General features: G+C 42.4%; 1 protein-coding gene and 1 pseudogene across 8 annotated transcripts in view; one reads left to right on the forward strand and one right to left on the reverse strand.

The window, feature by feature from the left end:
• The first annotated feature begins 907 nt into the window (after nucleotides 1-907).
• The window catches only part of LOC105492044 (armadillo repeat containing 2), a 161,954-nt gene continuing 135,234 nt past the window's right edge, over nucleotides 908-27,627 (forward strand). For 3 of the 8 annotated variants that reach the window (XM_011758886.3, XM_011758883.2, XM_011758887.2), the window contains exons 1-4: nucleotides 908-1,060; nucleotides 7,005-7,265; nucleotides 11,256-11,328; nucleotides 21,867-22,038. In XM_011758886.3, coding sequence (XP_011757188.2) covers nucleotides 909-1,060; nucleotides 7,005-7,265; nucleotides 11,256-11,328; nucleotides 21,867-22,038 — 658 coding nt within the window. In that variant the 5' untranslated portion in view covers nucleotide 908. Of the gene's footprint in view, nucleotides 1,061-1,200; nucleotides 1,332-6,335; nucleotides 6,501-7,004; nucleotides 7,266-11,255; nucleotides 11,329-21,866; nucleotides 22,039-27,627 lie in introns of those variants that run through there. The other 5 variants (XM_011758884.3, XM_011758885.3, XM_011758888.2 and 2 more) reach the window with 5 other exon arrangements.
• On the reverse strand, nucleotides 8,716-9,560 carry LOC112428508 (small ribosomal subunit protein eS12 pseudogene; annotated as a pseudogene).

Genomic DNA, 27,627 nt, shown 5'->3' on the forward strand with positions numbered 1-27,627 from the left:
TCCCACCTGGAACGATGCCTTACACATGGTATGTGCTCAAAAATATTTTCAATTTAGTTATTCTTTACAAGATGCTTAGCACCAAAGGAAGTGGCATTTTTCCAATGTTGATGACAAATAGCACTTCAGCTGGAAAATCCCCATATTTATAAAACGTGGTGCAAACCTGAATGGAGAGTGCTTATGATCTCACTTGTATTTAACACCGTAAAGTGTTGCTAAATGGTCTAATAGGAGAGAAGGGAATTTAAACTAGAAACACATAAATGGAGTGCTTTTTGCCGTTCAACTGTGATCACGAACAAAAAACGATTGGCCACGGGGGACCTAGACTGGAATCTCCTTCTCCTGATCACTACACCTCAGGCCCCCAGTTTCTCTCCTGTGGATGGGGACGCCAGGCTGCCTCCTCAGATTCAGAAGGTACGATTACGTGCATACTCTGCGAACTCTGAAGTGCTCTACAAATGCAGGGGCTTAATAACAGCCAACAGTTTAATATTCGTTGATTGCCACGTGCATAGCTCTTTACATCTATTTTCTCATGCAACCTTCATAACAGCCCAAGACCTCCATAGGTACTATTATTAATATTTCCTGCCACTTGACATCAGAGGAAACAGAGGCTCAGTTATACAACCTCTGTATAACTCAGAGGTTATACAGACCCCTAACCTGAGCCAGTAAATCCTTCTTACCCGCAAGCATTAAGCTTCCGGCCTGCCTGTTGTTATTTAACAGATGCGCTGGGATCCGCTAGGGGAGCAACAGATGTGGCTCGGCAAATTGCTAATTTAAAAGCGGACACCTGCACATGATGCCGGCTCTGCTCTGACCTCCCGGCCTCCAGCCCTCTCCAGGCTCCTCCCACCCGCTCCGGCCGTCGCCACGCCTCGGAGCTTCTACGCATGCGTTGGCGGGACCCGCGCAGGCCCAGTGGCCGAGCGGCGACCTGGGGCTACCCCGCTAGCTCCAGCGCCGCTTCCTTGGCCACTGCCTGGGGAGAGCCGGAGGATGAGCTGAACCTCGCAGCCGCTGCTATCTCAAGCGCTCATTACAGGTGCTTTGGGTCAGGCCGGAAGCCTCCTTCCCTGCGCCCTCGCCAAGCTCATTCCCCGGCCGGCTCCGCCCGCCATGCAGCGGCCTGGCCCCGCAATCTGGCGGCAGGGCGGCGGGAGGTAGTTTGTGTACGGTTACCATGGAGACGCTGGCGGCAGGGCGAAGTGGGAGGGTGGCCGGGCGGGGTGAGGATGCTGCTGCGCTCTGCCCTGGCCGGGACCGTGGAAGAGCGGGCACTGCCGTGGGTAGGGGACCCGCTGTCTGCGCGGGAGGTGAGGTCTCCCCTGCGGCTCACCGGGGACCCCTCCTGCCGTCGTCTGCCTGTGTGTCCTCGGATAGGGTAGAGAGGCGATGTTGCATGTTGTCAGGGGTCCCTGTGCATGTTGTCAGGGGTCCGGGGCGGTTGTCTTTATTTATGTACTGTCGCACTTAGCCAAGTGCGTGGTGGTTGATAGAAGCCCAGTAATATTTGTTGAATGAGAGTGGTAGACTAAGGGGCTTTGTCTAGGCAGGCGGTAACCAGGCCAGAGTCATACAGTTTATATCTGGGCACTTTCAGGCAACAGGGCCTCCATAAATAAAAATGTATGTGTAACAATATTTAACATACGTTAAAATCATGGAGTGTATACATAATGCCTTTTGTGATCCATTCCCACAAGTAACACAACAGATCTTACGTCCCACCCTGATTTATAATTATTATACTTTAACTTGGTTGAAAAGCAAGCACCATTTATTATTTTTATCCTGGTTTCTTAATCTATGGGATTCTGGTTAGTTGTTGATGTTAATTTGGCATCGCTGATATTCAATAAAATGCTTAATAAAAATTATCTGTTTTCATAAAGGCAAGCACCACCACCCGCAGTTTAAAAGGAGAAATATCTAATGTAAATGAGTTGATGGGTGCAGCAAACCAACATGGCACATGTATACCTATGTATCAAACCTGTACGTTGTGCCCATGTACCGTAGAACTTAAAGCATAATAATAATAATAAACTTTATGTATAGAAACACTGAACAAACGTCATTCTCTCTTTTGCAGTTTCTTTTTTAAAATGCAGTTTTTCGTTCGTGGAAATGAGTTTGCTGTATCCTTTTATCATGTAGCACTTGGGCAATAATTGTTAACATCTGTTAACATTGTTAACATTTTAAGGGCCATATTAAAACACCGTGCTAATGCACTTTACATGTATTATATCATTTAATTCTTCAAACAATCCTATGAGGCAATTATTACCATGCACCTTTTACAGATGAGGAAACTGATGCTTAGAGATATTAGAGGCATTGCCCAAGGTCACATGGCTGTGAATTGTCAGCATTTAAACCCTTACTCCAGCATCTAAGCACTTAACCACTGCCTCTTTGGATGCTCATATTAATACAAAAATGATTCAGAGTTACAGAAGGGTCCTGAGTATTTGATTTGCAGGGAAGGCTATGAAACTGGCCTGCTTTTCCCCTGTTGCAGACATCCTGGTAGCGCAGTGTTGCATTTAGCAAGAAGGCTCTGGTTCCAGTGGCTATTAGCAACAACAGTAAAGACAGGTCTTTATAATTAGTTATAAACTTCTATAAATTATGACTCTGAACCTTCCCCCAGACCAATAAGAAATATCTTGTTGAAAAAAAAGTTCTTCACTTTCAAATTTCCTACTGCTGGTGGTGTTCACCCTCTAGAGGTCCTGTGGATACGACAGACTCAGGATAGTGTGATGCAAGACAGAACTCAACCTCTTTCTTCTTTCCTCTTGAAGTCTGCTTCTCCTGTTTCTTTTAAAAGGCTCCTTGCCCTCTGGCTCCCCTAGGTTTGCATACCCGGTGTTGTTTCTGGCCTCTTCCTGGAATCATGGATGCCAAATCCTGTCAATTCTGTTCTCAGTTTTTAATTCTGTTCTCAGTGCACCTCACTTGTTCTCTCCTCTAACCTGTGCTTCACCTTGACTCCTGTATCTCAGGCTTTCCATACTTGACTCATTCATCACAACATTGAGTCCTACTCTGTGCCAGGCAACTTGAAATAAAGGCAAGTCAGGGAAAGGAGGCTAAATCTGAACTCCTCTGACCACATAACATCAAGACAGATTTGAAATAAGGTCCAGATTTCACAATTCACTGTTACAAATATCTCCAGTTAGAGAAACTATGCAGCCTTCATCTGAAAATGTCTTAGCTCAAGTCTATATTTAAAAATGGAGTCTAGTGATTATGTAAGTGTTGACCTTCAGCTGTGCCTCACGTGGAGGGTTGGGGCGGAGAGTCTCGGGCCAATACCACATGCACAGGCAATTCTAGCACAGTGGGAGGGTGGAGTGGCAGAGACCAGCTGGGGGCCTTTGTGGAGTCTGGAGGAGGGACCCTTAACTCAGGCTAGCAGGGTGGGAGAGGCATGTGCAGGAAAGCTTCCTTGAGGAAATGACCTTTGAGAGTTAGCTGGGTGATTACATAAAAACTGTCCGATTTCACTACTTCTGATCTGTGCCCTCCTTTCCTTCCTGCCCATCTCTGCCAGATCACATCATCCCTCAAAATGTTGTTATTTGATCTGCTCATCAACTTTTAAATTCTCGCCATTTAATTTAGTGGGTTCAGCCCCAGTCACCATTTTCAGAGTTCCCCTTGTCCACACACACCCTGTATGTCTTGATGCTTTGCATTGGCTCACTTGCTGACTTTGTTGGAACTTCCTTCCCTACTCCAGCTCCAGTGCCAGCCACTGCCGCTTGCTCAAATTCAGCCCTTTTTTCACAACCTAGCTCAAGCAACACCTCTTCCCGGAAGTCCACCTGATGTCTTCCCCCAATCAGAAATCTCTTCTCTTTGTGATCACATAAATAATTTGTCTCTCTCTTTTTTTTTATTGCTGCCATCAGTTTCTACCTTGTATTTAAATCATTTGAGTATAAGCAGGGTAAATACTCAGCTGGTACACACCAAGAAGGCTGTTCCTGTTGGGAAAATATTGGGGTCTCTATGTGAGTGGGTTAATAGTTGCAGCCCCAATGCCTCTAAGTGCCCCACCTCCTACCACCCCATCTAGTGGGTAGGAGTTTGAATATTATCTGTGGGCAATGTATCATAGCTTTTTTTCTATTGCTTAAGACCCTGTCCAGACCATAGATTACATGGTGGCTCACACCTGTAATCCCAGCACTTCGAGAAGCCAAGGAGAATAGCTTGAGCCCAGAAGTTTGAGAGCAGCCTGGACAACATAGTGAGACCTCATCTCTAGTTATTTTTTTAAAAAGACTCTGTCCACCTTGCAAAATTGTTGTGGGGTTAATTGAGATAATGCAGTCAAGAGGACTTAGCACAGTGCTTGGTGTTAGTAAATGTTCATCTCACATTAGTGGTTCTTGCTTGAGAGTGAAGATGGTTTTGTGTTCCTTTTAGGAAACAGTTAATCAGTACTAAAACTGGCTGAATGGATTTGCTCGACTTGGCAGGAAAATTTTGTAAAGTTAGAATTTCTGTAGGATTGTTGTGTTATGGTTCAGGTATACTTTAAGTAGATAAGCTTTCAGGTCCTGAGTGATTAATTTTTCAAGTTGGCAAAAACCATCTATAATAATTTGTAGTTTAACAAATATCAATTTAAAAGTTCTCCGCCCAAAGCCCCACTTCTAATTCTTCTAAGTCAGTTCACATGTATTATTAAATATTTCCATGATTGATTTAGTGAATATTAACATATGATCATAACATATTGTGCAGATTTTACATTATTGTACAAGTTTCTCACAATATAATTGTTGAAGTGAGATTTGGTGGAAAAAGAGAAGAAGAAGGATAGAGAAAGTTGTGTTAGAATTTTTGGTAAAAATTATAGACAAAAATATTTTTAGCCCTGTAACTACATTGTTTCTGTCAGTATAGTATTTGGTCAGTCTAAATTCCTGTATGCCCCCAGGTAATTCACAGAAAGAATTTGACCTGAGTAAATGTTCCTGCTTCATCACTCTCTGAAAGAGTATAGTTTTTTTTTTTTTTTTTTTTTGAGACGGAGTCTCGCTCTGTCACCCAGGCTGGAGTGCAGTGGCCGGATCTCAGCTCACTGCAAGCTCCGCCTCCCGGGTTCACGCCATTCTCCGGCCTCAGCCTCCCGAGTAGCTGGGACTACAGGCGCCCACCACCTCGCCCGGCTAGTTTTTTTGTATTTTTTAGTAGAGACGGGGTTTCACCGTGTTAGCCAGGATGGTCTCGATCTCCTGACCTTGTGATCCACCCGTCTCAGCCTCCCAAAGTGCTGGGATTACAGGCTTGAGCCACCGCGCCCGGCAAGAGTATAGTTTTTAATACAAACTCAAAGGTAGCCAGAGAGAATCTTAGGTCAGGAGTGACAGTCCGTTATTACTCCCCACAGAACTTTCTCTAATCTTTATTAGATTTGCCAGATGACTTTTGGACATTGGTAGACTAATTAGTGCCATGTGAGGCCAAAGGGGTGGCAAACCTGATTTAGGCTCTGGAAGAAGCCTGTTTGTTGTGCAGAAACCTCTTCTCACTTAGTGGCACAATTTCTTACTGCAGTAGGTCTTTTAGAAACAGACCAACAAACCTGTCATGGCCGCTTAAGTTAGATGTTATGGGACTGAATTTGTATTATGCATCCAAAAATAATATGCATATATGTAGATATAAAAAATTGTGTATATATTTTAAATAATTATCATTGCATATTTTAAAGTGAAAGCCAATCATTTCAAAAGTATTAGAAATAAAATGTACTAGGCCCCTCATCGTTTTTGGTAGTTATATTAATGAACATAATTGTAGGGACTGTGCTTAAATTCAAAATCCTGTATCGAAAATTCCTAAAATAGCATTGCTTATCAAGTAATTTTTTTACTATTTTAACTCAACACCTGGCATTTCCATATGAAAAGTAAGACATATCGTTTATAGTTTTCATCAGAAACTCTTTGGTTGGGGCCTGTGTAGAGCTAAACAAATGTTCTTGTTGTCTATTGTTATGTAACAATGTTTAGAATCATAATATAGTAAATCTTTTTTGTCTAAGGAATCACCTGTTAATTCTACTTATAGAAATGGAATCTTTTTAGTTTCCTGGGGAATATGTCACAAAGCAGTTTTCTGTTTTGCAGAAGTTATTCTAAAATTGGGCAGCTGAAATAGGTGGAAAATCCATGTAGACCTCTGTCTCTCTAGAGATATGGCATTTTATGGGGTTTGGGTTTTTTTTTTTAAGAAACATCTAATGCCATGTACTCATTAGAATTACGTTTTAAAAATCTGTCCTATTTTAAAGTTTAGATTTGTCTCCATGGAACACACCAACGTTTGAGAAGGATCTGCATTCTCATGGCCCTTGTAATGACTTTAACTCTTTCAGAAAGGGGAGTTGGGAAAGGATCAGTTGGTATTGATATTTGGTATTTATTTACTTAGGTCACTACCTCAAATTATAGGTGAGTTGGATCAATTCATTCAGTTGTATCATGGACAAATGTGGGGCTGAACCATTCTCTGAGGTTTGTTGCAAAATCAAGTGTCCTTTAGAAATACAACATTTCTGTCTAAAATTTAACCTTATAGTATCACATAGTGTGGAGGGCAGTGGGGACCCTCAGTGTTTTTTGTAGGCTGAAGACCATGAGATGATTCGCTCTTCCTATTCTGTCTTCTTTCATGATTAGTCTTTCTCTCTGGGTTTAGCTTTCATCCTGGGTTTCTTCCCTGCACATCTTTTTCCTCAGTTGTGTATTTTTGGGGAAATTTTCCTCTCTACATTTTTGAGAGTTGTTCTCAGATCCTAACCTTCTAACTGCTTGGTGGGTTTTTAATTAAAAATTCATTCAGATTTTTAAAGGTTAATATAGAGGAATGGTTTAATATATGGATAGGCTTAAGCATTCATTTTTATAAAGCCCTGGATACAAATAATTAATGGGTTTTGTACCATGTATTTGCAGGGCATGGTGTCTATCTGAAGAATATTTTACTTTCAAAGGAAGGATGCTGTCTCCAGATGATAAAATGTTAGGAAAACTGGATCCATTTTATCGATCTTCAGTGTCCAAGCAGAAGACCAGTGCAGAAATCATAAGCGAAGCACGAAATGCGTTAAGAACAGTTAGAACCCAAAGACCATTTACACCACAGGAAGCCCAAAGAAAACTATTCGGACCTGCATCCTCAAGAACGTCAGAAAATAGACCTCCTTCCTCCTTCAGGTATATGGTATTTCACATTCTTGTTCACTCAGCTATTTAAGCACCAGGTTATACTTTCCCTTAATTCTTATGGATAATTTTTAAAAATAGACTTATTTTTTAGAACAGTGTTAAGTTCACAGCAAAATTGAGTGGAAGGTACAGAGATTCCCCATGTACCCCCTACTACAACACATCCACAGCATCTCATTATCACCATCCCCCACCAGAGTGGTACATTGGTTACAATCGACGAACATACTTTGACACACCATTATCACTCAAAGGCTGTAGTTCACATTAGGGTTCACTCTTGGTGTTGTACATTTTATGTGTTTGGACAAATTTCTGATGACATGTAACCACTATTATAATATTATACAGAGTAGTTTCACTGTCCTACAAATTCTTTGCTCTGCTTATTTTTCACTTCCTTCCCCCACCCACTAGTAACCACTGATCTTTTTACTGTCTCCACAGTTTTGCCTTTGCCAGAATGTCATATAGTTGGAATATATAGTATGTCACCTTTTCAGATTGGCTTCTTTGACTTAGTAATAAGTTTCCTCCACGATTTATCATGGCTTGAATAGCTCATTTCTTTTTAGTGCTGAATGATATTCCATTGTCTGGTTATACCACAGTTTATCCATTCATCTACTGAAGGACATCTCATTTGCTTCCAAGTTTTGGCAATTACAAATAAAGCTGCTATAAACATCCATGTATAAGTTTCTGTGTGGACATAAGTTTTCTTTTTTTTTCTTTTTTGAGACAGAGTCTTGCTCTGTTGCCCAGGCTGGAGTGCAGTGGTGTGATCTCGGCTCACTGCACGCTCTGCATCCCGGGTTCACGCCGTTCTCCTGCCTCAGTCTCCTGAGTACCTGGGACTATAGGTGCTCGCCACCATACCAAGCTAATTTTTTTTTTTTGTATTTTTAGTAGAGACGGGGTTTCACCATGTTAGCCTGGATGGTCTCAATCTCCTGACCTCGTGATCCGCCTGCCTTGGCCTCCCAAAGTGCTGGGATTACAGGCATGAGCCACCACACCTGTCGAAGTTTTCAACTCCTTTGGGTAAATTCCAAGGAGCATGATTGCTGGATCGTATGGGAAGATTGTGTTTAGCTTTGTAAGAAACTGCCAAGCTGTCTTCCAAACGGGCTGTATCATTTTGCATTCTCACCAGCAATGAATGAGAGTTCCTGTTCCTCACATCCTTGCCAGCACTGGCATTGTCAGTGTTCTAGATTTTGGCCATTCTAATGCGTGTGTAGTGGTATCTCATTGTTCTAATTTACTTTCCCTGGACATATGATGTGGAGCATCTTTTTATATATTTATTTTACATATGTGTGTATTCTTTGGTCAGGTGTCTGTTAAGGTCTGTGGCCCATTTTTTAAATGGGTTGTTTGTGTTCTTGTTGAATTTTAAGAATTATTTGTGTGTTTTGGATAACAATTCGTTATCTTACATGTCTTTTGCAAATGTTTTCTCCTGCTCTGCGGCTTTTCTTCTTCTTCTCTTGATGGTGTCTTTTGCAGAGCAGAAAATTTTAATTTTAATGAAGTCAAGCTTACCAATTTCTTTCATGGATCTTGCTTTTGGTGTTGTATATTAAAAGTCACCGGAATACCCAAGGTTTTCTAGACTTTGTCCTGTGTTATGTTTTAGGGATTTTATAGTTTTGTGTTTTACATTTAGGTCTATGACCCATTTTGAGTTAATTTTTGTGAAGGGTGTTAGGTTTGTGTTTTGTTTTTGTTTTGCATGTAGATGGTTGATGTCCAGTTGTCCTAGCACTGTTTTTTGTTTTTTTGTTTTTGTTTGTTTGTTTTTTAGGAATATGAGCCAAGGTTTTACTTGTCAATTTCTTGCATTTGAAGTACTCTTTCATAACATCCTTGGCTTGAGACTCTTTTCCATAGTCCTACGATACAACTACAACCAACCATTTTATGGGGTTTCCTTCCCTATCAGTTTTAGAGAAACCTACCTATTACCCTAGTTTCTTGTCATCAACCTTAGTTAGGTTGATTTGGTGTTCAGCTCAAAGGGCCTTCATCAAGTTGACATAGACAGGCTCATCACAGTTAGATGGAAGCAACAAAGATGGGCTTGGCTCTTGTCTGAGGCTTTGACAGCTTTGCAAATTCCATGTGCTAGGCTCTCCTGGATGAGACTGGTCTTCAGCACCTCTTTTAAAGCAGTATTAACATCCACTGCACCTCCAGCAGCAGTGTCTTCTTTGGCCATGGCAATGGGTTATGAGTGAAGGTGGATCTTGAATGCATCGAGCCTCCACCTCCGTGAAATAGCCCAGCACCATTTTTTGAAAAAGCTATGTTTTCTCCATGGTATTGCCTTTGCTCCTTTGTCAAAGATCAGTTGACTGTATTTATGTCAGTCTACTTCTGGGCCCTCTATTCTGTTCCATTGATCTATTTGTTTATTCTTTCACCAGTACTATACTGTCTTTATTATTGTAGCTTTATAATATGTCTTAAAGTCAGGGAGTGTCAGTCCTTTAAATTTGTTCTTCTTGTTCAACATTGTGTTGGCTATTCTGGGTCTTTTGTCTCTCCATAGAAACTTTAGAATCAGTTTGTTGATATCTACAAAATGACTTGCCAGGATTTTGATTGAGATTGCATTGAATCTATAGATCAAGTTGGGAAGAACTGACATATTGACAACATTGAGTCTTCCTAGCCATGGAAATGGAAGCTCTCTCCATTTTCTTAGTTTTTTGATTTATTTCACTGAGTTTTGTAGCTTTCCTCATCTAGATTTTATCCATATCTTGTTAGATTTATAAGTATTTAATTTTTGGAGTGCTAATGTAAATGATAATATGTTTTCATTTCAGTTTCCAACCTTGTATCTTGCAACTGTACTATAATCACTTATTAGTTCCAGGAGGTTTTGTCAGTTCTTTAGGATTTTCTACATAGATAATCCTGTTATCTGCAAACAAAGAGTTTTATTTCTTCCTTCCCAATCTGTATGCTTTTAATTTCTTTTTCTTATCTTATTGCATTAGCTGGGATGTTCTGTATGACACTGAAAAGCAGTAGTAAGAGGGGACATCCTTGCTTTCTTTGTCATCTTAGTGGGAAAACTCTTTCTTACCGTAAATATGATGTTAGCTGTAGGTTTCTTGTAGATATTCTTAGAAGTTTTCTTCTATTCCTAGTTTGCTAAGAATTTTTATTATGAGTGTTGGATTTTGCCAGATGCCTTTTCTATGTCTGCTAATATGTATCTTCTTTAGCTTGTATTTTCTGTATCTTCTTTAGCTTGTGGTATGATAGATTACATTGACTGATTTTCAAGGTAGTTGTCTTTTTTTTTTTTTTTTTGAGACGGAGTCTCACGCTGTTGCCCAGGCTGGAGTGCAGTGGCGCGATCTCGGCTCACTGCAAGCTCCGCCTCCCGGGTTCCCGCCATTCTCCTGCCTCAGCCTCCTGAGTAGCTGGGACTACAGGCGCCCGCCACCGCGCCCGGCTAATTTTTTGTATTTTTAGTAGAGACGGGGTTTCACTGTGGTCTCGATCTCCTGACCTTGTGATCCGCCCGCCTCGGCCTCCCAAAGTGCTGGGATTACAGGCTTGAGCCACCGCGCCCGGCCAGTTGTCTTTTTAAGTTTGAATTTTGTTCAAGATTCCTAGAAGTGATTCCAAACACTGGTTCAGGAAGTTACTTTGGAATGAAATGGTTACTAGCGGTTGTCCCATACCAGCTTTCTGAAGTGATATGAACAAAGCTTTTTAAAAAATTCCTCTATACACTTATTCTTTTCATTATTCAGTATATTTCAAACTTCCTAGATGTAATCAAAAGACTTCTTAATAAACTGTTTTAAGTACAATAACATTAAAAAATGTTTTTCCTTAAGGCTTATGCATCGCATCCTTTTACTTGCTTTTTAGCTAGAGTTAACTAATATATACCATAAATAAAGAAATGATTCTTCACAAACTAACACTCTGCACCATCTTTTATGCTAGCCTCCATGCATCCAGTTTTGAGTCATCTGATTCCAGGCCTATCTCTGGCGCACGTCTTAGTCCACTAGAGCTGGTGAGTACTTTATATAACCACCAGTACTTTATATTATGTTGTGAAATGAAATTGGCCAAAAATACTTGGAATCAGTACTTATATATGCTATGATAATTATCATGTACACCTAAATAGACTAGTAATTTAATATGAAAGCAGATTATTTTATATTGTTCAAATGTGATGGGTAATATCTAATGAAATACTTCTATAATTTACCTATAGTTTGATAATAAAGAACAATTTTTAAAATATATAATAACTTGGTAAGCAATATTTCACAATATTTTTGCTTTCTTAGTTATACGTACATATTTTCTTAAGTTGTATATACAAAAATTATATGTATAATTTATATTAAAGTTATATATCTTATACATGTATAAAAATCATATATTTATATGTAGTCTTTTTATATATACACATTTACATATAAATATATGTAGTCAAAGATTTATTACAAAAGAAGTAACAAAAATCCAGTGATCTCCTGTCCCCTTATTCTTCATTGTTCCCCTCTCAGTGGCTTTCACTTTAAGCTCTTTTGACGCATCCTTTTAGCATTTACATCCAGACTTCCCAATGCCACACTGTCTTGCTGCTTTCTGACTTATGAACTTGAGGAATTATCTAATGACTTCTAAGGAAGATGAAGATTTTGTTTCTGTCTTTTTGCCTCTTATCATAATGCGTTCACCTTTTCTATTCCCATTATTACTCCCATATAGATATAAAACTTTGGTTAGGTCTGTTTTCTCTGACTATGATTACATAAACCTGTTCATAGTTGAGCCTTGAATTAATGATAAATTCTCCTTTCCTGCACCACTTTTTGTTTTCCCTGGCATTAATAATTGCCTTACTTTTTAAGTTTTGTATTATTAGTATTTCAAATTTCAACCCCAGACTCATCCCCAGTGGTCTTAATCTCCTTTTATGTTCAGGCACATGAGGCATTCTATGGATTTACCTCCTTGGAGAACTCTTCACACGTCCTGCCCAACCACTTTCCCTGAGCACAGCTCTCCTGGGATGCCCCTCACCATCCTCCTGGGGAGATGGCTTCTCCTTCTTGTGCTGGCTTTTTCGTGGTTCCTGTGTCTCAAGTCCTCTTTCTTGATTTTCTATGGATTTGGTAGAGCATTCCCTCCCATAGTTTCTTGAGAAAGGGTACATGGGAAGTAAATTATTTGAAACTTTGATTCCTGTTTTTTCCTCTCTGGAAGTTCGTCAGATGTTTCTCTTTGTTTCTAGTGTTCTGAAATTTAATGACAGTGGTCCTTTGTGTGAGTCTATTTTTATCAATCATGCTGGGCACGTGAAGGGCCCTTTCAATGTGGAATCTCATGCCTTTCAGTAAACATGGATAGTAATTGAATATTTAATATCATCATAGTGTCTTACCGACTTTTTTTCTGTTTGCTTTTTCTGGAATTTATTATTCAGATGTAGGACTTCCTGGGCCAGGCGTGGTGGCTCATGCCTATAATCTCAGCGCTTTGGTGGGCCTAGGCAGGCCAATCACCTGGGATCAGGAGTTCAAGACCATCCTGACCAACATGCCGAAACCCTGTCTCTACTAAAAATACAAAATTAGCTGGGCGTGGTGGTGCGTGCCTGTAATCCCAGCCACTTGGGAGGCTGAGACAAGAGAATTGCTTGAACTCAGGAGATGGAGGTTGCAGTGAACTGAGATTGCGCCGTTGCAATCCAGCCTAGGCGACAAGAGTGAAACTGTCTGAAAAAGAAAAAAAGATGTAGGACTTTCTGGACTGACACTTCAGTTTTCTTATTTTCTCTCTTTTCTGTTTCACATCTTTTTGTGGAAGAGACTGTGTTCTGATCCCTTTATTGAGTTTTTTAAAATTTCTGCTATCATATTTTTAATTTTCAAAAGTTTCTTTCTCCTCTACATTATCTCTTTGTATAGTGGTCTGTTCTTATTTCATGGTTGCAGCACGTTGTCTGAGTATATTAGTGGTGAGTTTTGATTTTTTAACTAAGTTTTCTCCCTTTATAGTCTCTGTTGCATTTTTGTCTCTGCTTTTTATACTAGAGGCTTCCTCTGATGCCTCATGCTGTTTGTTTGGCTGCTCTCAAGAGTAGTGGCGGCTGGGCACAGTGGCTCACGCCTATAATCCCAGCACTTTGGGAGGCCGAGGAGGGCGGATCACAAGATCAGGAGATCGAGACCATCCTGGCTAACACAGTGAAACCCAGTCTCTACTAAAAATACAAAAAATTAGCCAGGCATGTTGGCGGGTGCCTGTAGTCCCAGCTACTCCGAAGGCTGAGGCAGGAGAATGGTGTGAACCCGTGGGCGGAGCTTGCAGTGAGCTGAGTTCGCACCACTGCACTCCAGCCTGGGTGACAGAGTGAGACTCCGTCTCAAAAAAAAGAAAAAAAGAGTAGTGGCGTGTGGATTGGGTTGGTCAACCTATAGGTGGTATCTACCCACACCTATAGTTAGGGTGATCTGGCTGGGCTGTGTTGTTGATGACACCCCAGTGGCAGTATCTTTAGGACTTTTCTTACGGACTAGTCATATTCTCTGTAAAGAAGTATCTTCCACGCTGTTTCCTGGATGTTAAAGTCTGCTTGCTAGCTTCCAGGTGCAGGAAGAAGGCGGGAATGCCCAGCATTTAGGATATAAATATTCAGTTAACATCCATGTTTATAATAAGTACTCTGACACTCAACAATAAGGGTACTTTTATGAAATTGGTATGTTAGTCAAGTGCTTCTCAATTTCTGTTACTCTGTGTGTGTGTGTGTGCGCGCACGCGCATGTGCTTGTATGAATGTTTGTTTTGAATGAACTATTTGAAAGTAAGTTGCAGACATTGTGATACTTCATCCACAAAAATTTAAGTGTGCATCTCATATGAACAAGGATGATCTCCTACATAGCCACAATACCATCATCATAGCTCAGAAAATTAACATTACTCAGTAATATCATTTAATGTACAATCCATGTTCAAATGACCCCAATTGCCTCAAAATGTATCTTACATTTTTAAAGTGTTTATCAGATTGCCTCTGTGAGAAAGATTATACTTGTTCATATATTGCAGATGACAAACATAAGATCCCAAGATAGCAAGCATGAACCAATATTGCAAGAAATAATTTGCCAGCTATTGTTGACACATGGCTTGTTAGTGTCTACAATCTTGGGAATCACTTGGGTTTTGAGCCAGCTACAGCCTGAGGACCCACTTCGGCAGCTCAGTGGCTCTACCTTTTTGTAGAGTGGCTCTTTATTCTATGATTCTGTAGTTTGACTCCTATAAATTGCTTTTAATATTACTTTAGTTTTTTGGGGACTCAGTTTGGGTCTACCCTTCCCTTAAAAAAAAAAATCTCATTTTCTAGAGATAACCTGGACCTTGTCAAACTGGTACAGTACTTGGACTGTAGGATTAGCTATTGGGCTAAGACAAGATAGGCATTTATCTGTTTAGGGTCATTGAACTTAAATTTCCATACCTCTGAAGGGTTGGGTGCTCTGTTCAAAGTAAAAGTAGACGGCTAGGCGTGGTGGCTCATGCTGTAATCCCAGCACTTTGGGAGGCTGAAGTGGGCAGATCACCTGAGGTCACATGTTCGAGACCAGCCTGGCCAACATGGTGAAACCCTGTCTCTACTAAAAATATAAAAAGTAGCCAGGTGTGGTGGTGCATGCCCGTCATCCCAGCCACTCTGGAGGCTGAGGCAGGAGAATCACTTGAATCCAGCAGGCAGAGGTTGCAGTGAGCCAAGATCATGCCACTGCACTCCATTCTGAGCAATAAAATGAGACTCATCTCAAAAAAAAAGCAAACAAAAAAACAAAAAGCAAAGTAAAAGTCGTCTAAGAAGCTCCCATTTTAAGGAAAATGACTACTTAATTTGAGATTGTTGTTGTTGTTATTGTGGATTATGTGAGGGTCTTAAGGACATTTCATTTTAAACAGTAATTAAAATTTGGGGCCCCCAGTCAAAAAATTCTGAAAATGGTCCCCATGCTGCCTGACCTTCCACCTCTTCTACCTTTTTTCTTCTTTATCCCTTCACTTTTTAAAAGAACTCTTTGCCTCTGGAAACCACTAAATTGGCAAAGGGCAGAGATAGATAGATGAAGGGAGAGAGAGTGGAGAGAAGGAGATAACTGGAGAGAGAGGGAGAGAGAATGGTGGAGAAGTATCTCACAGTTAAGGGACACATTTGCTAAAAGAGTTTGTGAGGACCTAGCCCGTTGAATCTCAGTGCTTTTTGGATCTAGGACACTTTCTCAGACCAGTTTGCCTTTTAACAATTCCTCCACCAGCAGTCAGTCAGGGACCAGGGACTCAGACAGCAGCCTTTCAGCTCCTACAGTGAGCAGATTAGCTCAACGCTGCTTTTGTACAGCTACCCTCTCTCTCTTTCTCCCCATCCTATGTGGCCTGTGCTCCCCACACACCCTCCAGCAGGCAATGGGCTGCCCACACTCAGGACTGCCCAGGGCTTCTGAGAAGAGGAAGAGCTGACGCTCATGGTTCCTGATTGCTCAGGCCCTGCCCTCCAGCCCCACTGGCCCAGGGGGTTCCTATTAGCAGAAGCACCCTGATTTGTAGTTTTTGTTTGTTTGTTTGTTTTCTGAGAGAGTCTTGCTCTGTCACCCAGGCTGGAGTTCAGTGACATGATCTTGGCTCAGTACAGGCGTGCACCACCACACCTGGCTAATTTTTGTATTTTTAGTAGAGACTGGGTTTCATCATATCGGCCAGGCTGGTCTCAAACTCCTGGCCTCAAGTGATCCGCCCACCTTGGCCTCCCAGAGGGCTGGGATTACAGGCATGGACCACTGTGCCTGCCTGATTTGTTGTCTTTCATTAACGTTTATATCTACCTGCTATATAGGTGTGCCAGCTTACATCTTTTTTCCTTCTTAGCAGCTCCCTGCCGCTCCACAGGAGCACTGAGACCTGGGGCAGTTGGGTGATAGTTACTCCTATTTTTCTTCTACTCTGGTTAGATGGTGTTCAAATTTGTTTACACAAAGATAACTGCTCTCTTGCTTTGAATTGTATAAAGTCAGAAAAGAGATGTGACCCTGTGAATAAGCAGGAAGTGTTATCTTTCGTCATTATTTTAGTCAACAAGATAGAATTTTCTTTTTTTTTTTTTTTTTTTGAGACGGAGTCTCGCTCTGTTGCCCAGGCTGGAGTGCAGTGGCCGGATCTCAGCTCACTGCAAGCTCCGCCTCCCGGGTTCACGCATTCTCCTGCCTCAGCCTCCTGAGTAGCTGAGACTACAGGCGCCCGCCACCTCGCCCGGCTAGTTTTTTTTTTTGCATTTTTAGTAGAGACGGGGTTTCACCGTGTTAGCCAGGATGGTCTCGATCTCCTGACCTCGTGATCCACCCGTCTCGGCCTCCCAAAGTGCTGGGATTACAGGCTTGAGCCACCGCGCCCGGCCAGAATTTTCTTGGTTTCCTAAACTTACTGAGTCCAGTTATATAAACCGCAAATGTTTTTATTCAACTTTTTATTGACACAGAAGAATTCAGCTTGATACATTTACACAAACTAAACACACTCAGTAACCAACATTCAAAAGGAAAAAATAGGTCACTACCAGCATCATCAAATCGATCATTTCTGGGCTCTGAATCTGCCATCATGGCCCCTCTCAGCCACTGCCTTCTCTGGGCAACTACCAGCCCCACTTCTAACAGTGTGGATTAGTTTGAGCAGCATAACCAAGCTCCAGGTAATTGATAAGTGAAACAAAATTTAATATTTTTAAAAGAAAGGGACCTAGGAACTCATATAAACCTTGGGGATGGGCGATCCAGGGTAAGACAAATAGAGTAGGGCCAAAGCAGTGTTTTTTCTTTCATGATTGCTAAAGCAAACGGTGACATTACAGCAGTGAGTCACATGCTGAGAGTGACAGAGGACCCCAGTGTACCTGTGGAGAAAATCATAGTAATAGAAGTGCACACAGAACTGCTGCGTCACAAAGGTTCTGTGCTTGTGAGAATTTTTTTTTTTTTTGAGGTGGAGTCTAGCTCTGTTGCCAGGCTGGAGTGCAGTGGTGCGATCTCAGCTCACTGCAACCACTGCCTCCTGGGTTCAAGTGATTCTCCTGCCTCAGCTTCCAGAGCAGCTGGGACTACAGGTGCCCACCACCATACCCAGCTAATTTTTGTATTTTTAGTAGAGACAGGGTTTCACCATGTTGGCCAGCATGGTCTCAATCTCTTGACCTCGTGATCCACCTGCCTCTGCCTCCCAAAGCACTGGGATTACAGGCATGAGCCACTGTGCCTGGCCACTTGCAAGAATGTTTAATATTTGCTTTCTGACTTTCAAGGTGTCTTTCGTTGCATGTGTGTGTGATCTGTTGCTTTTCAGGTTAAATTGTGAGCACCAGAATTTCTGGGGTGAGATGTCCTGAACTCCCTTTTCCAGTTGTCATGTAGGATGTGGGGAGACCCTGTTGGGTGATCTGGAAGAGCCAGGGCAGAAACTGGCCAAGGTGACAGTGCTTGGAAGAGTCGTGGCCAGCCTGATGGATATGATACCTTAAACGTTCCATGTATTGTGTCTTCTTTAACGGGGTTGTCCTGTGGAAATAGACTGTGTCTTCAATGGACTCTAACAGGTCCACCAGCCAGAACAGACCTTAAAATATGGCTGTGCCTGTGTCCTTGATTATGCTGAAGTCACAGGTTAGTGTCATGAAACAAAATGTGAGGTAGCTAAGGTTCTCAAGTGAATTTTTTTTTTTTTTTGGAGACAGGATCTTCCTCTGTCACCCGGGCTGGAATGCCATGGTGCGACCTCTGCCTCCTGGGTTCAAGCAGTTCTCCTGCCTCAGCCTCTTGAGTAGTTGGGACTACAGGCATGCACAACCATGCCTGGGTAATTTTTGTATTTTTAGTAGAGATGGGGTTTCATCATGTTGGCTAGGCTGGTCTTGAACTCCTGACCTCAGGTGATCCACCCACCTCGGCCTCCCAAAGTGCTGGGATTACAGTTGTAAGCCACCGCACCTGGCCCTCAAGTGAAAACTTAAACTTACTTGCAACATTCTCTGATTTCTAAAATTATTTGAATTTTATGAGAGAAACATGTTTGCTGTTTTTCTTTATAAAAGTCATTTTACTCCACAGCATGATAGACCGTTTTGTAGAACTTGGCGTAAAAGAAATTGCTGAGTCATTTAGTTGTTTTCTCTTAAATAATTAAACATGCTTTACATATGTCACTTTATATTCTAAGTAGTCCCACGAGATGCATGTTTAAATGGGACACATAATTTATTAAATGTCAGTAGTAAAATGGAACCGAATTTTTGTTATACAATTACTAATTTTGCACTAAGAAAATAATGCCTTTTATTGAGGAGCATTTGTGGGACTTTTATCTTGCCCTGCAGAGAAAATTCAGTGATTCTCTTGTGGGGAAATTTGCTTTCCAAACCATGTTTTCCCTCTTTATAAAATCTTTTGGCTGAGTGTGGTAGCTCATGCCTGTAATTCTAGCACTTTGGGAAGCCAAGGCAGGAGAGCTGTTGAGCTTAGGAGTTTGAGACCAGCCTGGGCCACATAGGGAGACCCCATCTCTACAAAAAATAAAAAATTAGCTGGGTGTGGTGGTGCATGCCTGTAGTCCCAGCTACTAAGGAAGCTGAGGCTGGAGGATCGCATGAGACCGGGAAGTTAAGGCTGTGGTGAGCCATGATCGTACCATTGCACTCTAGCCTGGGTGACAGAATGAGACCCTGTCTTAAAAAAAAAAAAAAAAAAAAATTTCATTTAGTACAGTTTGGGTGTCTGCAGAAGGAGCCGTTTGCTTTGTCTGCATGATTGTTATTTGACAGAGTTCTTGATCTTTGTTTCAGTTTCAGGGTACCTGCAGAATGCAGACATTTTGAGTTAAGAAAACCACACATCTGTCTTCAAAATTGAGATTACCCTCTGTATTTCATTTTTCATAATTGCACAGAAAACACCTATTTTCCTGTATTACACTCTCAGCTTTTCTGTTCCTATTAGCTTCATGTCCTAAGTAACATTCCTATGAATATTTTGCAACAAAGTGGGGAGGCTAAAAAGTAAAGTGACTATTTGTTAAACAAATATAATGCAATTTATGCAGACAAACAAGTGTTACCTACTTCAGAACAGACCCCTCAGAATCCAATATCTTAATTCTAGCAAGCCTGTGTCAGAGGCTAGGACCTTTACTTTTGGGAAGAGTTAAAAGTAACTTGGAACCAAACCTGATAAATAAGGGCTGAGAAACTTACATGGGGAAAGGAACTGGCATTTCTTGAGCCAGTTCCATTTAGGAACACATTAGTTCCATATAGCAACACATTCCATAATAGGAATTGTGTTTATGGGAATGGCCCTGTAAGAACTGTCTCTGTGTTATAGCTGGGCGGGTTCAGAGAAGTAAATGACCTGCACAAGTTCACATAACTAGTGAGTGGGTCCTTCTCCAGGTCTCCAAAAGTGATTTATGCTTTCTTCCGTATTATGATGATTATTTTATTTACTGTTTTTTTCTAGCTGTGTTAGAAAAATATGTCTTTAATATCATAGAACAATTTTTTTTGGTCTGGTTTATAAACCGATCCTAAATACAAATGAACAAGAGGAAATAAACATTTTGAAGAATGTCATCATTATTGAAATGAACAACTTCTTGGAAGGAACACCCTAATATAGATGTCTATGTTCTATTCATGTATGTGAGAAAACAAGTGTTTGAGATTATGCGTCATACGTGAAAATGACTTCACCCAATTTTCCAAATTATATGACTTGGATTTCACACTGGATGTTTCAAAAATTTGTTGATTAACTTATTGGATAGTGAGTTACTCATTCGCATATTATGAAAGTGACTTTAGGCGTGTTAACTTGATTATTTTTGGTTACAGCTAAAAGCACTTGCTGCTATAAGGTTGTTCTTTCATAGGCAAATAACTGTGCTGATATTGGAGGCAGGAAGGATAAGAGCACCAGGTAACTCTAAAACTAGGAGCTTAGTCACCCTATGAGGGCACCAGGTCAGAGGCCACTCAGATTAGAGGGAGTTCTGGGTGGCACAGAACTTGGTGCAGGTGCTTTTAAAAAAGTTTTTAAGGAATTAGAATTTTGTTAGTAATGTTCCTCTACTAAGAGTATCAACATCGACACTTAAGAAAAGAAGGGGGTAAAAATAGAGAGTATCAGCAGAGAATTTCTGAGATGTAAAAAGTAAAACATTTTCGGCCGGGCGCAGTGGCACACGCCTGTAATCCCAGCACTTTGGGAGGCTGAGGTGGGTGGATTGCCTGAGGTCAGGAGTTCACGACCAGTCTGACTAACAGGGTGAAACCTCGTCTCTACTAAATCCAAAAAAAAAGTAGCCGGGTGTGCTGGTGCATGCCTGTAATCCGAGCTACTTGGGAGGCTGAAACAGGAGAATTGCTTGAACCCAGGAGGCGGAGGTTGCGGTGAGCCGAGATTGCGCCATTGCACTCTAGCCTGAGCAACAAGAATGAAACTCCATCTCAAAAAAAAAACAAAAACAAAACGAAAATTACCTGGGTGTGGTGGTAAGCTCCTGTAATCCCAGCTACTCAGCAGGCTGAGGCTGGAGAGTCTTTGAACCCAGGAGGCGGAGGTTGCAGTGAGCCAAGATCTCACCATTTCGAATCTCCGTCTCTAAATAAATAAATAAATAAATAAAACACTTCCATATCATAAGTCTAAGACAACCTCTTGCTTTTATGTTTTATGACTTTTTCACCTAACTTGTTTAAAAATTTTGATATCATTAAAAAAATACATTTGTGGCATCCAAAATACGTAAATGTACCACTTATATTCCACATAATTCTTGGTACATATAGGTGCTCAATAAGTGTTTTCTGAACTGACTTGAACTCAGGCATTTGCAAAGCATGTTGAATATGCTATATGTAATTTTGTAGTCTTTTTTTTTTTTGAGATGGAGTTTGCTCTGTTGCCCAGGCTGAAGTGCAGTGGTACAATCTTGGCTCCCTGCAGCCTCCAACTCCTGGGTTCAAGCGATTCTCCTGCCGCAGCCTACTGAGTAGCTGAGACTACAGGCATACGCCACCATGCCCAGCCAATTTTTGTATTTTTAGTAGAGACGGAGTTTTACCATATTGGTCAGGCTGGTCTTGAACTCCTGACCTCAGGTGATCCACCTGCCTCGGCCTCCCAAAGTGCTGGGATTACAGGCATGAGCCACTGCGCCCAGCCAATTTTGTAGTCTTTTATACAGATAATATTGGTTGCTAGCATGTGTAAACTGTTTTACTCAAGTATGCTGATAGCACAACAGAGTAGTTAATACAATATGATTGAGAAAAACAATTAAAAAATGCTTTATATCTACATGTATCACATTATGTAAGATGGGCCAGTGAGCTGGTAGAATCAGGAAGCCAAGATGAAGCCAGGCAGATAGGCCTCATGCTCTTCTGGAAGGCTAGCTCTGAGGTAAGTGTTATTTGAGACACAGAAAGTCATTCCAATTATTTAAAAAATCTCTTTCCAGAAACCGAAAGTTCCAGCATCTCCCACCAGAGAGGAGGATTCCTGCTTTTCCTTTCCTAAGCCCCCAGTGGACCCTGCGAAGATTAGAAGAATAAGCAGTGCCAGGGCTCGCTTATTCAGGGCTGCCTCCCAGGGGGCCCTTCTGCCGGACAGATCCCTTCCTCCCTCTGACTGTAAGGTCATGTAACATCCTATAATCTCTGGGGACAGGCATGCTTCTTGAATTTGCACACAAAAGCTATTTTTATATGATTTTTCCTAACCCTGGATGATTTTTATATTAACTAAGAGTTAGTTAATATTGGGAAAAAGCTGGTTAAAAAACATTGTTCATATATTTTTCCGGGTGCTTATAAGGAATACCTAAATATTACAGTTGGTAGGAAAAGAAAATTAGGATAAGTGGCTGGGTGTGGTGGCTCATGCCTGTAATCCCAGCACTTTGAGAGGCCAAAGCAGGCAGATCACCTGAGATCAGGAGTTTGAGACCAGTCTGGACAACATGGTAAAACCCTGTGTCTACTAAAAATACAAAAATTAGCCAGGTGTGGTGGCGTGTGCCTGTAATCCCAGCTACTCGGGAGGCTGAGGCAGGAGAATTGCTTGAAACCAGGAGGTGGAGGTTGCAGTGAGCTGAGATCGTGCCACTGCACCCCAGCCTGGGTGACGAGTGAGACTCCATCTCAACAAAAAGGAAAAAAAAGAATATTAGGATAAGTATTCCCTAGTGGATAGTTCACGTATATCAGAAATAAATAATTTTTAAATTAGAGTTCAAAAAGTTGTTAATTTTATTAGAAATTAATGAAAATGGTAAGATTCTTATTATGTTCATTGAGGTTATTTCTTTGAAAATACCCTTCTGATCCCATGTGAGCATGTAAGCAAAATTCCAATGGGACTTTTCCTACTGCCTAAGAATGCTGCCAGGCACCTAAACCTGGGAACGGAGAGGCTAAAGATCACAGCCCGAGGAGTCCCACCACCAATTGGAATCGCTCCCCATCCAGGGCATATTAAGGGTTTCTCAAACTGCGGAAAAGGACCCAGAAGTGGGATGACAATCAATTTAGTGGATCCCACCAGCGTTTTTAAAAACTAAAGTAGAATAGAATATAATGGAAAATGTCAGAATACGTAACACACAATAGGGGTAAGTTTTGCTTCAGGAGACTTTACTTTGGTTTTCAGTGTGTGTTCAGGGTCATATTACAAACGATTTCTGACTGTGTGTGGTCAAAAAAGTTGGGAAACCACTTTACCAGGAGCTGACAGAACTGGTTCTCCCTCCATCAACGAGATTTGATGAAGAGAGATAGGCTTACAGTCACTGAGAGATGGGGAGAGCCTGGAAGATACATACCAAAGATCACAGCCCCCACCTGAGCATCGTACTTGATGGACAAGTTTTTTTTTTTTTTTTTTTTTTTTTTTTTTTGAGACGGAGTCTCGCTCTGTCGCCCAGGCTGGAGTGCAGTGGCCGGATCTCAGCTCACTGCAAGCTCTGCCTCCCGGGTTCCCGCATTCTCCTGCCTCAGCCTCCCGAGTAGCTGGGACTACGAGCGCCCGCCACCTTGCCCGGCTAGTTTTTGTATTTTTTTTAGTAGAGACGGGGTTTCACCGTGTTAGCCAGGATGGTCTCGATCTCCTGACCTCGTGATCCGCCCGTCTCGGCCTCCCAAAGTGCTGGGATTACAGGCTTGAGCCACCACGCCCGGCCTGGACAAGTATTTTTTTAAATTCATTTCCAACATTTAAAAAGTAGAAGAATCTCATGGAAGAATCCAGATTTATGACTCCTTGTGAAAAATCAGAAAATCTGGCAACACTGGGTCGCCGTTCCATGTGGCCGCAATGGGGCATGATTGGAGCTGAGTGGTACCCCCATTCTGTGGCCAGGATATGGTCTGCAGTCACCATGTCCCTGGCTTGTGCCATTCACTTGCCTGTTTGGTCCCTGATGAGGCTGAAGAGGTAGAATAAAGGAGGAAAAAGAATGAAAGAAAGGAAAGAAAGAAAGAGAGAGAGAGAAAGGGAGGAAGCGGGGAGGGGGGGAAAGAGGGAGAGAGGGAGGGAGGAAGGAAGGAAGGAGCAAGGAGGAAGGAAGGGAGGGAGGGAAGAAAGGAGGAAAGGAAAGAAAAAAAAGGAAAGAAGGAAAAGAGAGAAAAGAGAAAAAAAGAAAAAGAAAAGAAAGAGAAGAGAGAGCGAGGGAGGGAGGAAGGAAGGAAGAAAAGAGAAGAGAAAAGACAAGACAGTGAGGATGTGCAGGGTGTGTGCCTCACACTGTGATGCTGTGACCAAGTATATCATCAGGCAACTTGCTTTACCTCGATGTCCCAATTTGTTTCCTTTCTTACACTGCCAGTCAGTCTGATATTTATTGAACTCCTACTAAGTGCCAGGCACCATTCTAGGCCAACAGAGTTCTGCCCTCAGAGAACTTACTATCTAGTGAGAGGAGATAGACAATAACAGGAGAACAAATAAGATAATTTGAGTGCTGATGAATGCTCTGAAGAAGATAAACAAGATAATGGACTTGAGGGTGACTGTGGTGGGGTAGTTTGCTTTAGCTCAGGTGGCTCTGAAAAGTATCTTTGAGGAGCTGACAGCTGAGTAGGAAGGTGACTCATGAGAAGGAGGCAGCTGTGTAAAAATCCATGGACCAAGTGTCCACATGAAAAGCGAGTGCAATGACCAGGCACGAGAGCAAGTGCCAGTGGTGGAGGACCCGGAGGTCCGGTGGCTGGAAAGTGGCTGATCAAGGGAAGTTGCAGGGAGCTGAGGCCACAGAACTGCCCAGGGCCTCGGAACATGGGAAACACACCCAGCTGTGTTGTACTTGTAGTGAAAAGGTAGGGTTTACAAAAGGGAGAGGCAACATGACGTGTGTTTTTTCAACAACAGCAGTTCTCATTTGTAGCTGCCCATGAGAATCGCCTGAGGAGCTTTGCAAAAGCTCCACCCCCAGAGTCCCATGTCAGCTCAGGTAAATCAGAAAGGGTTAGTAGTTGCAGGATCAAAGGGCTTGCCAAGATGGGGGGTGCTGGGACCTGGAGGTGAAGGGCACTTCTTATGAACAGGATGGCAGGATTGGTGCGAGGACTCCTACCTTGTTTTTCATTCTGTGTTCTTGCTTGTGAGGATGAATACTGTGTATGTGTTTCATGCATTTTTAACTTTTGGGAGTGCACACTAGAAAACCCTGCTGCTTGCACTGATGTGAAAGTGACTGCAGAGATGAGTGCTTTGCCCACCATCCTCCTCCTCAGTGCTTCCCCAGTGACTTAGCTCCTTCCCCCCTGGGGTACCTGATTGTTGCCTGCATGCTCTGGGAGATGCCCTGTGCAGCTGTCATTTCCCAGCACTGAGGCCAGCTTCACACCTTCAAGGTGCACTGAAGCATGTTTTCATCGTGGCTCTTTTATCCACCCTGTTTGCAGTCACCCTCTTCACCATTCAGGTCATCCCTGAGGTCTGGGCCAGCATTCAGGAAATACTGGCAGCAGAAACTCGTTGTTATTTTAAAAGCACATGTCATCCAATTACAAAGTTATAAAAAATATTTTAGTTCTCCAGCCTTGGAATCATTGTCATGTGTATAACAGCTCCCTGGGTTTCATTTCAGATCCTCTCTATTGTTTAGAAGAGGTAGGCTTTGTGGGGTAACTGAGACTGTAGAAAAGGAGGGCATCCCTTCATTTGCTGTGAAGTCATTTGTGGCTGACACTACCCCACAAGCAGGGCCAGGGTGTGGTGGCAGGTTTGGAATTCCTGCTTTAAGAGAGTGAAAGAGGAAGAGATTTGTGTAGTCATCTCCACAAGGCCAGCAGTATAACTGCTTTGCGTTCACATAGGGCTTTTGGCTGGAGGCGGCACTGCTGTGAATGCTTCCCCAGTTATTCAAGCCAGACAAGAGGCCTGAGAGCAGTACCACCTCCTCAGCCATCCCTGTCAAACTCTGCGTCACCAAGCCCTACATGTGCTTCCTGACTAGCTCTTGAGTCTGCATTCTCCCTCACCACTGCCGTGGTGCCTCCATCCCTCTTGCCTCATCCTGTTTTGCTGCTCTTAAACCACCCTCTGCTCACTGGGGTGCTGTGATGGTCCGCAGGTCGGTGGATGCAAGGCCCTCAGCCCGAGGAACAGCCAGTGGAGCCTGAGGATGCTGAGCCCCCAACACGACATGGCTATGAGCAGCAGCGTTATCCCTTTATCCCAGGGGACCATGAAAAATGATCATTTTCTGTGTGTTCCATAAAGCACAAGAGGTCGGGAAGCAAATAAAGATCAGATTGCACCATCCTCTTGCTGAAAACCCTTCAGAGGCCCCGCTGTGCCTACAGAAGTGTTTGCCAAACTGAGTTCCAGGGAACTCCAGGGAACACTTTTGACAAAATGTTAATAGCTTTTCTTTGGAAAAAGGTTCAGTGCTCAAATAGGTCAGGGAAACACTGCCTACCCCTCATCTTCTTGGAGAGTCTCTGTGCACATGAATGTATTAAAGTGTTGGTAAAGAAATCTGTTTAATTTTAATTCAACATAGCATTTCACAAACCTGCTGGACTGTGGGATCTGTCTTTTGGGAAAACAATTTGCGAAACACTAGCCTACTATGGAAGTTGGCAAACTTTTTCTGTAAAGGGCCAGATAGTAAGTATTTTAGACCTGGTCCCTATGGTCTCTGCTCAACCTCCTCAGTTTTGTATTGTAGGGTGGAAGCAGCCATCCGCCAATTTGTGGCCACTGAAACTTGAATTTCATGTAATTTTCACTTGTCACAAAATATTGTTCTTTCTTTGATTTTTTTCTAACCATTTAAAAATGTAAAAACCGTTCTTAATTTGCAGGCTACATGAAAACGAGGTGGGGAAGATTTGGTGGGGCTGTAGTTTGCTGAGCTCTGGTGGGGGTGGCGGGGGATGAAGTCCCAGCTCCTCCAAGTGCACAGCTGTGTTGTGATCCAGCCCCAGCCCAACATTCCAGGCCCTGCTCACGCCTGTCCTGGGCCTGCCCCCTCATGGTGGGTGCACCGGCAGGGTGGAACCCCTTTTTGTTCCCTACACCCACCCTGCTGTGTCAAACCTCAGGCAGAACCTGCTGTGTAATTTGCTGGGCCCAATGCTGAATGAAAATGTGGGGCCCTTTGTTCAAAGATTATTAAGAGTTTCAAGATAGCCACAGCAGAGCCTTAAAACAAGTGTGGGCCCTTCTAAAAGTGGGGCCCTGCCTAACTGTACCGGCAATACACACTTGAAGCTGGCTTTCACTCCAGACTTTTGTTCTCTTTTCTTCAAGCTGTTTACCTCTTATTAACCATTCAAAATGCTTCTCAGCCCCCACCTCTTCTGTGAAGCTTTCTCTGACCAACTCCTAACCCCTCAAGCTTTCTTCACTTTCTCTGCCCCCTCCTTACCTGACTGGGACCACACTGGGCTTCATTTATCTCTTTACACATCTGCCCCCTTTGTCTCCCCTACGAGACAGAGCAACGTCATTAAGAAAAGTGTTTTTCTCTATTTGTTGCCCAAGAGCCTATAACAGGGTGTGGTGTATAACAGATACCAAATAAATATTTGTGAAACTGAACTGGTCCTGCATGGTAAGGCTGCTGGGAGCTGTTTCCTTTTGAAGTTTACCCATGATCCATTACAAAATTCATACAATGTGCTTCTACTATTTACCAAGAGGATACAGACCATAGCTATGCATGCTCAGTTTCATCGGGGACATTCATCAGGAATGAGAGTGAGCCCCCCAGG

This window comes from Macaca nemestrina, chromosome 5, assembly GCF_043159975.1.
Source record: "Macaca nemestrina isolate mMacNem1 chromosome 5, mMacNem.hap1, whole genome shotgun sequence".
NCBI classification, from domain to species: domain Eukaryota; kingdom Metazoa; phylum Chordata; class Mammalia; order Primates; family Cercopithecidae; genus Macaca; species Macaca nemestrina.